At 40.6% G+C, this 12,161-nt stretch overlaps 1 protein-coding gene across 1 annotated transcript; it reads right to left on the reverse strand.

Moving 5' to 3' along the window:
- Positions 1–1,511: 1,511 nt before the first annotated feature.
- On the reverse strand, positions 1,512–10,299 carry LOC125480956 (ubiquitin carboxyl-terminal hydrolase 49-like). Its single transcript, XM_048592851.1, has 5 exons — positions 10,201–10,299; positions 9,894–10,092; positions 8,922–9,030; positions 4,075–4,295; positions 1,512–2,783 (listed from the first exon to the last, which is right to left on the reverse strand). The coding sequence occupies exons 1-5, from the start codon at positions 10,297–10,299 to the stop codon at positions 2,590–2,592; spliced, it is 822 nt and encodes a 273-aa protein (XP_048448808.1). The 3' UTR covers positions 1,512–2,589.
- Positions 10,300–12,161: the final 1,862 nt, after the last annotated feature.

Here is a 12,161-nt window from a genome sequence, read left to right on the forward strand (position 1 = left end):
GTTTGCAAACTGCTAACAAGTTGGCAGTTCATTGTTATATGATATGCATAGAGGATCTGAAGTTGCTGCAGCAGTGCAAGCTAGTGGAAAGCAGACTTGCACACAGTGCCTCTCTGTAACAGACTGATATACACTGCCTCCCCTGTTAGCTGCCATACTAAATATGCAATATCTTAAGTTCTGAAGCACCACAGTTTGGGTCATTTTATAAATCAACAAAGCAAGTGATAGACAGCATTGATCTATCTCCAACCAACCGAATGAACCAGAATCTAGATGGAAAGAGTAATCAATGTCACCAAGTTTACAAGTGGGAGGGTAGGGCTCTTGTGTAGTGGTAGTGTCCCTATCTGCAGGCTAGCAGGCCTGGGTTTAAGTCCCACTTATTCCATAGTTGTGAGAACAGGTTGATTACAAGTATCTATAACTGGGAGGATGGATTGGGATAAGGGAAAGCAGCACATTGCAATAGCACCTCAAATTCTAAACTTAAAGAAGAAAGTAAAAAAAGTGAGAATGAATTCAAATTTGTCTCAACAAACATTAAAAACTTTCATCCTCCTGAGTACTTTTGCTAGTTCACTGTCCGTGCTGCTGGATGGAGATGGCAAAAACAGACAGCAGCCTGTCCTCTGAAGAAAGAGAAAAAAAATATAGCCAGAAGAAAATCATTCCACAGGCATAGGGTGATCTCCAGCTGAGTGATGCATTGGGACCGGTCTGGGAGCTGAATACCTGTACTGAAAATGTGTTGTCGTAAGAACATTTTGAGAGCTGGATTTTGAACCTTATAAACTATCTCATTTGGAAAAGCAACGATAAATTTAAAAAAGATTTAAAACTCAATGGCACCATATTTCAAGCAGCTTTATCCATCTCCTGTAGGATGTATCAAACCGAGTCATCTCATATGTGTCTGCATATCAGCAACTTGACAGCAGCAGATCTTACCCCCCCTCCCTTCTCTCTCTCTGGCTTATTATGCTGGACTTGATGCGTACTACAACGTGTATTGATTTCTTCCTTCTCACTGCTCCCTTTGAAGGGGGCGACTCATGCTGCAGTGCTGTTCCACAAGCGCTGAGCATCTTGTGTTTGGAGAACATGCCTGACATGAATGAAACAAATTTCCAGCAGCAACTGGGGCTATTCCTTGCCATTTTTCCTTTCAACCCACCTCGTCTAGGGACGCTACTATGATTATGTTGGGAAAGATTAGTTAACTTTGCTCGATTCCAGGAGCAAACAAAGGAATTGCCCAGCCAATGTTGTTCCAATCCACTGTGGGCAATAGCCCGGGGGGCAACATTGCTCTGAAAACTGGGAATATATTCAAACCTATTAGCTGTAAGCAGCTTAGGCAGCAGAACAGTGTGTGCGTTTGTTTTGTTCTGAATAATCTGAATTCCTAAAAAATTCTCAAAATTAAATCAAAACATGGTGGAAAAGGGAAGTCACACAATTGGCAGAAACATTCTACATACTCACACGTAAGATTGTATTGAACAGAATTATTTAATCGCCCACATTTATTTTGAAATTGTTGCAAATGTTGTAACTTACATTTCCGAAGCTGCCATGTTATTGTTGCATGATCAGCTATGCATATACTATCTAAAAACGAGGGCTTGGCTGAAAACACTAACAATTTCTACCCTCATACAAAATCCAAAGACAAAAGCGCAAGCCAGGAAGAGTTTGCAGCAGAAGTGCATTGAATCACTATGGCTGCTTTAACTCCTAAGAATCATGTGTTCTGAATCTATCAGACCCACAACGGAGGGATTTACATTATCAGAAAATGAGCATCCTGTTAGGTTTCATACAAGCCAGTGAATATTTTCAATGATGAGACTGGTGTTGTGTCAGTAATTCTTCACAGCACGAGTCCTTACACTTAAATAAAGTACAAAATCATAAAATGGGAGCAAAGGGACAAGGATTTCTCTTGTGGTTTCTTTACTGTTCCGCAGCATTAGTGGCAAATCATAGCTGGTACTATGGAGCCTGAAATAATTAGTGAAGGATCAGTGCAAACGTGAAACAGCCCTGGCCATAATGTGAAAATGCAGAATTAGTGAATCAGTTCAAGCTTAGCTTGCTATTGCACCACAGGGAATAAACGATTCTGCATCCAGTACACAATGAGAATGGGTTAAACACATGTACCTGTGTTTAGTCAGTGAATCATGTGGCAAACAAAGGCACCTTCTGGGAGTTAAAGGATGAAAGCAAGTATCAGATATGGTTGCATCTCAAGAACAGCCAGCAACATGAATGATGACAATGGGTGTACTACCTGGAGGGGAGAAAAAAACCTTTGCAACAAGAACGTTGATACCGTATACGCCCACATCATCTGACCTGGGACAGTTGGACACTTTGAAAAAAACCATTTTAATTGACAAGTACGGAATTATACCCTACCATATTATGCATAGGAAGGCTATATATGCTTCAGTAAACGAGCCCTAGGGCATGTGTAGCCCACATGAGAACACATCAGTGTTTGATCAGCCCCAACATGGTTCCCATTGGTTGACGCTGGATGGTTTCAGTGAATTCCAATAATGGTTTTTGCATCCCATGCTAGGGGAAGGTCAGTCTCCTGTTCTTCTCTGTATTTCTGGTTGGCACCTGAGGTTCAGAATGCATGTCTGTGACAAACCCCACTCTGTTCTGCACAGTTCTTTGAGTGTAAAAGAGAATGTAGGCTTGGGTCTTGCACACGTCCTCCACACTGCACACATTTAGCTTAGAGTCATTACAGTGGACCCAAAACTCTAAAGAGGGGAAAAAAAGGATACAGCAGACTTGTAAATATTTATTATTTTCAGGATATTTATTCAAACGGAGAATGTCAATTAAATTATGTACAGTTTGATATACAACTTGCACTCTCCCACAATCCCTAAGGCCTCATCCACTCCCCTTCCCTCTCTTGCGGATGCCACTCCTTCCTTGGATGACAGCAGCCTTGTGTTACTTTATCCAAAAAGAGTCATCCTTCAATCTTATGCCTAGACTGGGTCAGTGGGCTATGGGATGGGAGCTGTGGAACTGTTTGGCCCTGTTCCACACCACTAAATGCACTTTGTTAAACCAGTCTTACCTACATCATATCTTTGAGAAAGTGATCAGAAGAAGCATGTCATATTGGAGGTCTTAAAATCTTTCAGAAAGAGGAGGAGAGTGACAGATTGGATTGTTTTGCACTTTTCATGATTATTTAAATATTTTGTTCCTTTCCTGGTTTAGCTGTTTCAAGCAAAATTCCTCACTGCAATAAGTTACACACCTCAAATTATTCTTTTCAAAATAGAGAAGGGCAACAAATAGTTCAAACATTTTCTACACAACTGCAATAATCATCATTCCTCTTGCAGGATTCAGAAAGAAGCAAACTTGAAAGTGGGAGAATGGCATGATAGTCTTTTTGCAAGTTTGAGGCACACAGTATTCAACTAGCAAGATGGACAATTTCACAGCACACAGAGGTGTGACCAGAGGAAATAATTGATACTTATGCAGTTGCGATAGTAATTAAAATGACCACACTTAAATTTGAATGATTTTCTTTGGCGAGAACTGTGCTCATTACAAATTCGGAATATCTTGCTGAGATGGGCAAGACGGCTGACACATTGTATGAGTCATTGGAAGCTGCATAAGGAAGGAAATTACTACATTTGATCCCAATTTTGGATGATGGTCAACAACCCTGAGATCACTCAAAAAAAAATTCTTTTTGGTTGTGCCAGGTCAATGAAGTTTGGCAGGCTGTTTGTACTAGAGGGCACCACAATCAAGATTCTATCTTCTTAAGCACACTATTATGAGCAGTGGACATGGCATTGCAATCAGGAGTGGGATGCAGAGTTTTTCATCTGGGCACTCTGGCACCTACTGTAGAAATCCAACCTGCTGAACTGACATCAGCTAATTCAGTATGAATTCAGAAATGACTAGAGAAGCTTTTAGTCTAGGGGGAAGAATTCTGCCACTGTACCTCCAAAACACCGACAGTAATGAACCTTTAAGACACTTTCTCGTTTAAACTTAAAGTGTACTGACCTCCTTCTGTATTGTAGCAGTACGCGGTGTAGTGTCCTGAGCCAAATCCTTTTCCATGATGCATCACCACAGCTGAGAGGTCGTATATGAAGCTTTCCTTGCCAAGAGTGGAGGAAGAGTCCCTGAAGCAGTAAGGCTCCATGTTTAATACCTGGTCAAAGTTGACGTGCACCCCTATCTTCTCACGATGGTTGCGGCCAGACCACCTAAAAACACAGTAGCTGCATCAAGAGGGAAATAAGGAACACGAGTACAATACATCAATGCCCTGTAAAAATACTCATTCTGTATAAGATAACTAGATAAAAGTCAGCGTTTTATTAGTTTGTTTAACTACAACAGTTCACAATAACAAAAGGTGAAAAGTTTAATCCCTGGTACGTGCTGAGTTAGTTATCTCAGCCACAGCGGGGGAACAGACATCTCGCGGTAGGAAAAGCAGCAACAAATAGAATGAAAATCAAATTAACCAGGCTAGCACCTCCTGATCCCAGCTCAGTAGCACAGGAAGAAAGTGTGCAGCAACGAGAGGAGATGCCTTGACTGCAATACATTCCAAAATAGCTTAACGCTTCCACAATAGCATAATGTAGAATTGCTAAGTGCTGCAATGTTTAGCATCACATTCACTGTTAAAGGGACAAACAAATAACAAATCCTTGTGGCAAGGAACTAGAGAATCACCAACAACCAGGAAACATTCCCTCTAAATTCCCTTCACTTGTTTCTGAAAATGTCTGTTTGCTTTAAGATTGCTGCAGGACCATGCACAGACCTAACTCATGTGCTACCTGTTTGCCCACTGTGTATCACACTCTTGATTGTTACTGTCTGCAATGCTGCACAGCTTGGAAGGAACTCTGGATCCATTTACTATGACCACAGAAGGATAAACACTTGCAGGAGGAAGATTCGGAAAAAAAAAGAGGAAAATATACAGAGCCGGGAATTTATACACTGGTGATTTATTTAACAGGGTAAAGATTAGGCAAACAGAACAAATGCATCAATTGGTACAAGTGAGGGAATATAGTGGATGAAAGATGTCATGTTGTCTAACTACAGAGAATTAATTCAAATAGGTTAAGGTGAAAACATCAGTTGCTGTCAGGGCAGTATAATAGAGCTCCAATACACAGTGCGGAGCCTAGAGCAAAATTCTGTGCCAGCACTGCAATGCCATATAGCAGCTTCCTGTTTATGGGACAGATTTGGTTAGGAAAAGAAGAATCAAAGGAAGTCCCAAGCTGTTCCCCTCATGTAAATTGTTGTTGTTGGATATTTATGTACCACATTGAATGCAGTAAGTCTTTCCAAGGCTAAATAAGAGTGATATCAAAATATTTCTGACACTGAGTCACTGGAGAGAACAAGACATATGGCCAAAAACTTGATCAAACAGCTGGGTTTTTACAAATTGAATTTAGAATTGGAAAAGCACAGAAATGTAAAAGATTTGTAGGCCTGGAAGAGGCTAAGTAGAGGGAGGAGAATTTCAAAAATCAAGGCAGTGTCAGACCAGGTGGTCAGAAGTAAAGGTAATGACATCCAGAGCAACTTAAGATACACGCAGCATTATGGATGAGCATAAATGTATGCAAGTCAGAAGTTAGGAGGCTGGTCAGGACAGCACTGAAATTGTCAAGTTGCAAAGGCAAGATTGTCAATTTCAGTAGTGAATACGCTAAGTTAGGTCAGACAAATAGCATGATAAATTAAAGACAGGCCAGGAAAGGATGCTGTGAGGATATGTTCTCTGCTTGGCCAAGTCTGAACACTTGCGGAAATGGACGATTCATGCAATATGCATTTAATATCCACTGTCACACCTAAAGTAATCAATCAATAAATAAACAATGTTTTGCTGCTTCAGTGCTCCAGCAACAAATGGTTACTAACATGAGGAATTTAACCTTCTCATACACAGTACAAATGCTGTCACCTGCTTTTCACCAATGGTGGAGGATACAGCAATTCCCTTAGGATCTTCCAACTTGTTCCACTCTGTGGTAACTTCAGTTCAAGGTTAGCTTATCATATTGATAGAATAAAGTATTAAATACATTTAGTTTATGGGTTTCCAAGTGGCTTCCATATTTATACAATGATCATTTAAGAGGAATGAAAAGATTTGTTAGAAATGTGTATTAAAAAAGAATCAAACCAGACAATATTCAGCAGAAAGAAAGAACAAAAAACAATACAGCACTGGAACAGGTCCTTCAGCCCTCCAAGCCTGCACCAATACATTTTGCCCTTCCTGACTAAAATGGTTCACTTACAGGATCCGTATCCCTCTATTCCCTTTCTATTCATGTATTCGTCCAAGTGCTTCTTGAATGCTGGTATGGTGTCTGCTTCCACCACCTTCTCTGGCAATGCGTTCCAGGCACTCACCACGCTTTATGTGAAAAACTTGCCTCGCACATCTCTTTTAAACTTCACCCCCTCACACTTTGAACCTATGCCCCCCAGTAATTGATCCCTCCACCTGGGAAAAAGCATTGTACTTTCCACCTATCCATGCCATTCACAATCTTATAAATGCCTATTAGGTCACCCCTCAACCTCATGCATTCCAATGAAAAAAAAACCCTGTCTATCCAACATTTCTTCATAGCTAAAAACCCCCATACCAGGCAGCATCCTGGTAAACCTTTTCTGTACGCTCTCCAAAGCATCCACATCCTTCCGGTAGTGTGCTGACCAGAACTGTACACAATATTCCATGTGTGGTCTAACTGAAGTTCTATAAAGCTACAGCATAACCTGTCTATCTTTATACTCACTGCCCCTTTCAATCAGCCTTTTTTACTACCTTATCTACCTGCGCTGCCGTCTTCAGTGATCTGTGGACCTGTATACCCAGATCCCTCTGCATATCAATACTCCTAAGGGTTCTGCCATTCACTGAATAATTTCCACCTGTACTTGACCCTCCAAAACGCATCACCTCACATTTGTCAGGATTAAACTGGATCTGCCATTTTTCTGCCCATGCCTCCAACTGATCTATACCCTGCTGTATCCTCTGACAATCCTCCTCACTATCCACAACTCCACCAGTCTTAGTATCATTCACAAACTTAGGAATTAGACCAGCTACATTTTCTTCCAAATCACTTACGTAGACTACGAATAGCACAGGTCCCAGCACTGATCTCTGTGGAACACCGCTAGTCACAACCTTCCATTCCAAAAAGCATCCTTCCACTGCTACCCTCTATTTTCTATGACTGGGCCAGTTCTGTATCCATCTTGCCAGCTCACCCCGATACCATGTGACTTCACCTTTTGTACCAGTCTGCCATGAAAAGCTTTGTCAAAGGCTTTACTGAAGTCCATGCAGACAACATCAACCACTTTTCCCTCAATCATCTTCAGCACCTCCTCAAAAAACTCGATCAAATTTGTGAGGCACGACCTCCCCCGCACAAAACCATGCTATTACTAATTAGTCTATTCGCTTCTAAATGCATATAGATCTTGTCCCCGAGAATATTTTCCAATAATTTCCCTACCACTGACGTGAGACTCACAGGTCTATAATTTCCAGGATTATCCCTGCTACCCTTCTTAAACAAATGGGACAACACTGGCTATTCTCCACTCCTCTAGGACCTCACCTGTGGCCAAAGAGGATATAAAGATGTCTGTCAGTGCTCCAGCAATTTGTTCTCTTGCCTCCCTCAATATCCTGGGACAGATCCCATCAGGACCCAGGGACTTACCTACCTTAAGATGGACAACACCTCTTTGTTTTTAAAAGCAACTTGGCTCAGAAACTCAACACTCCCTTCCTTGAGATTATCCTCCACCAATTCCTTCTCTTTGGTGAATACCGACACAAAGTATTTGTTTAGGACCTCAACCACCTCTTCTGGCGCCACACATAGATTCCCTCCTTTGTCCTTTAGTACACCAACCCTTTCCCTGGCTATCCTCCTGCTTTGTACATATGTGTAAAAAGCCTTAGAAATCTCCGTAATCCTATTTGCTAATGACTTTTCATGACCCCTTTTAGCCCTTCTATTTCCTTGTTCAAGTTCTTTGCTACTTTCCATACATACTTCAAGGGTTTCATCAGTTCGCATCCTCCTAGACCTTACGTTTGCTTCCTTTTTCTTTCTGACCAAGGTCATAACATCCCTGGTAATCCAAGGTTCACAGATATTGTCATACTTATCCGATCTATACCATACCTATACTTGCAGAAACTAGACTGCAACCAGAATATTCACACTGATGGCTCAAATATGCTATCTACACTTCAGCTCAGATTCTAATTAAAATGAAGTTCTTTTCATGGAAAGAAGAATGAAAAACTCGTATTTCATGCCTTCCAGTCAATGAAGTATCCTTTTGAAATGTAATAATTGATGCGATGGAGAGAAAGTGGCACCCAACCTTTAGCTAGCAACTCCCACAAACAGCAAGAATAATAACTGATAGATAATTTATTCTCAGTGGTGTCAAATAAGCGATACCTACTGGTCAAGACAGCAGGGATAACCTCGCTAGTCATCTTTGAAATAGTCCCATGGAATCCTTTTCGGATAGCCAACAGAGCAGACAGCACCTTAGTTTAAATTTAATCTGAAAGATTGCACTTCTGACAGTGCAGTACTCCCTCAGCAATACTTGACAGTGGAATGCTTGCCCAGAGATCTGTGCTGAAGTTTCCGGGGTAGGACTTAAACACAACGACGTCTAATTCAAGAGTGTCAAATATTGAGCTATAGCTAATACCAAAACTATGAGCACTGAAAGGACAAAGGTACAACTAAAATATTAATAGAGTGTGCAACTAAACACAATCTTTTGCAGCTGCAGCAAATTCATCTTACCTGAATCTTTTAAGGTGCAGACGGAGGACCTGAGGTAGTCTGTATATCATTAGTTGTTTTTGAGCTTCTGTCAGGACGAGAGGTTTTGGTGAGGATTTTCGTCGTTTACCTGAGAGATAATTAGCCAGAATTACATAAAATTCATAGCACAGAAACAGGACATTTGGCCCAACTGCTCTTGGCTTTTGCTTTATCACTTGAACCTTTTCTTTGTTTCTGTTTCATTAATATCAATAATCATACTTTCAGTTAAAAGTATTAACTATTCAGCCCTTTTAAGATCAGATGCACTGGTATACATCACTGTTCACAGCTTAAGTTTGTTGTATGGCAAGGAATGGTTTATTGGTTGGTGCATGTCTAGGCCAAACAGTGCGCTGAGTACACTAATCCTTCAATGCAAATGATCAAAAGGCAGTATTCTAACGGTAATTGAGAACAATGTAACTAGAAAAATACTTATTAAATAAGTATGGTTCTGTTTGTTATCTTAAGGTCCCATCATGCGGCTACAGTTTAAGATTTCGTCCAATGCTTTCGTTTGTTGAGGCAGTGAATAGCTATAGAGACCAGAAAGGCTGCAGGGATGATCCCTGTCCTTGTGAAGACTTGCCATCTCTGTATGGGCACTACAATTGATGTCAGAAGCCTTTACGCAGGGAAATCAGATTTCCTGCTCTTGGCTTCCATTTAGCAATTAAAATTGCTTCTGTAAACATACAGCCAGGACAGGATTGAATGCAGATAGTCTGTCAATATTTGTTGTCCTGGATCAAGTCCCACCTGCTTCAGAAGTGTGTTATCACATATCTGAATGGGGAGGGGTTATTGAAAGGATTAATTTACTGTTTAGGCACATATAGGAAACTACCCATTCTACAGGTGCCAAGGTCTCAAGTACTTCAAGTCTGGATAACCATTGTTACAGTGCTCATCTGAGAGGAAAGCTCACTTAAAAGAGGCATTGCTTACTGTTGCACTGGTCGCAAGCGTAAATCCTCCCTTCCAAAGCCTCTGTTTCTGTAAACTTTGCCAGCATTTCCGTCAGAGTGCATTCTTTAAGCTGAGTAGCACCCTTCTGAAGACAATGATAACGCTCTGGAAACTCCAGTGAAAGATCCCAAAATGGTTCAATGGTGTTGGATTTGTAGTTGCATGTCAGGCACGTGACCTATAGAACAGGACAATAATATCAACAGATAACCCAAAATACTAAAGATGACTTACCCTATAAGATGACTCAAGTTTACAGCATTCAGCTATATGTGCCAATTCTCACTAAAACACATTTATCTGTGACTTCCTGAAAAGGTGCAACCTTGGTCTTGACTGGTAAAAGGATTCTGTGTTCATCAACTTTGAGTAAAGCCGTCTCCATTATACTCAGAGATAGTAGGAACTGCAGATGCTGGAGAATCTGAGATATCAAGGTGTAGAGCTGGATGAACACAGCAGGCCAAGCAGCATCAGAGGAGCAGGAAGGCTGACGTTTTGGGCCTATACTACTTTAAATTGATGATCCCTTGTGAATGATGCTATGGGTAGGGGAAATAACCTTTCCCTGTTCACCCTATTGAAATCATTCAAAATTTGTTTAAAAACTGTATCTAAATTTCTCTTAGCCTACAATGAGGAAAAGTCAGAGCTTGGCTCTCAATTTTAGTTTCCAATCTTTGGGATCAACTTGGTAAAGCTATCGTCTTTTACATTTTTTCTAGACAGGACGGCCAAAACTGAAAACCATTGATGACTTAACCATTGCTTATTTTAGTAACAGGAACATAGGAACAACAGTAGGCTATTTAGCACCTCGAGCCTGTTTGACCTTTCAGTGAGATCATGGCTGATCCGTAGCCTAGCTCCATATACCTGCCTTTGGCATATATCTCTTAATACCTTTTCTTAACAAATATTTATATATCCAGATTTAAAATTAACTGATGCAGCATCTGCTGCATGGGAAACAGAGTTGCAAACATCTACTATCCTGTGTGTGTAGAAGTGCCTCCTGCACGGTGTGGTCCTAATTCTCACACTGTGCCCCCAGTTCTACAATCCTTAACCAGCGGAAATAGTTTATTTTTATTTAGCCTGTTTTTTCCTGTTAATATCTTGATGGCTTCAATCAGATTATTCCTTAACCTTTTACGTTCTAGAGAAAACAGACCAATTTGTATAATCCTCATAACTTAACCCGTTGCCCAGATCTGCTCACAATACTCCAAGTGGGGTCTAACAAGGGTTTTGTATAAATGCAGCATAACTTCTGCATCCTTATACTCCCGTTCTCTAGATATAAAGGCCAGCATACCATTAACTTTCCTGATTATTTTCTGCGCACGTTCATGACATTTTAAAGATCCATGCACCTGAACCTGCCTTCCTACAAAGTCTCTTTGAACATCCACTGTATTTAACTTCATTCTATCTAGAAAGTCCTATGATTTATTCTTTTCCAGTCCAAAATGAATAACCTCACACTTGCTTATATTGAATTCTATCTGCCACAATTTTGCCCATTCACTTAGACTATCAATAGCCCTCTGTAATTTTATGCTATCTACACTGTCTACAATGCCATCTAACTTTGTCATCAGCAAACCTGATATATGGCTTTCTGTGCCATTATCCAAGTAATTAATAAATAATATGAATAATTGAGTTCCTAACACAGATCCTTAAGTGGCTTCAAAACAGAAACTGCTGGAGAAACTGATGAGATCTGGTAGCGTCTGCAGAGAGAAAGTAGAATTAACGTTTTGAGTCCAGTTACTCTTTGTCACACCTTTTACTTTGTCTCCTGGTTGAGAGTTCTTCAGCAATTTTTGTTTTTGTTTCCCCTTTCCAGCAGCTACAGTTTTTTGTTTCTTTCTTTTCTCCCCCACTTCTGGGACACTACTGGTCACATCCTACTAATTCGAGTACCTTCTCATTATTCTTCCTTTCTGTTGTCTGCCACTCAACTAACTTCCTAGCCATGTCAGTAATTTGCCCTCAATTCCATAGGTATTTACAGTCTCTTATGTAGGACTTGATCAAATGCCTTCTTAAAGTCCACGTAAACAACATGCAGATATTTGCTTGTTCACTATCCAAGTCACCTCTTCAAAAAATTCAATGGGGTTTGTCAGGCATGACCTACACATCATGAATCCATGCTGGCTCTCCCGGATTAACTGAATACTTGAGGCTCAGTTATACCATCCTTAATTATAGACTCCAACAATTCCCCATTACAGG

This window comes from Rhincodon typus, unplaced genomic scaffold (genome assembly GCF_021869965.1).
Source record: "Rhincodon typus isolate 14 unplaced genomic scaffold, sRhiTyp1.1 hic_rhity00001922, whole genome shotgun sequence".
NCBI lineage: Eukaryota > Metazoa > Chordata > Chondrichthyes > Orectolobiformes > Rhincodontidae > Rhincodon > Rhincodon typus.

What these genes read in the sequence shown, in the direction of transcription:
- LOC125480956 (XM_048592851.1), bottom strand. Translation starts at nt 10,299, where the DNA reads ATGGAGACGGCTTTACTCAAAGTTGATGAACACAGAATCCTTTTACCA. An exon ending in TCACAGATAAATGTGTTTTA is followed by an intron (nt 10,093 to 10,200) that starts GTGAGAATTGGC and finishes CCTGTTCTATAG; the next exon opens with GTCACGTGCCTGACATGCAA. An exon ending in CTGCACCTTAAAAGATTCAG is followed by an intron (nt 4,296 to 8,921) that starts GTAAGATGAATT and finishes CTCTTGATGCAG; the next exon opens with CTACTGTGTTTTTAGGTGGT.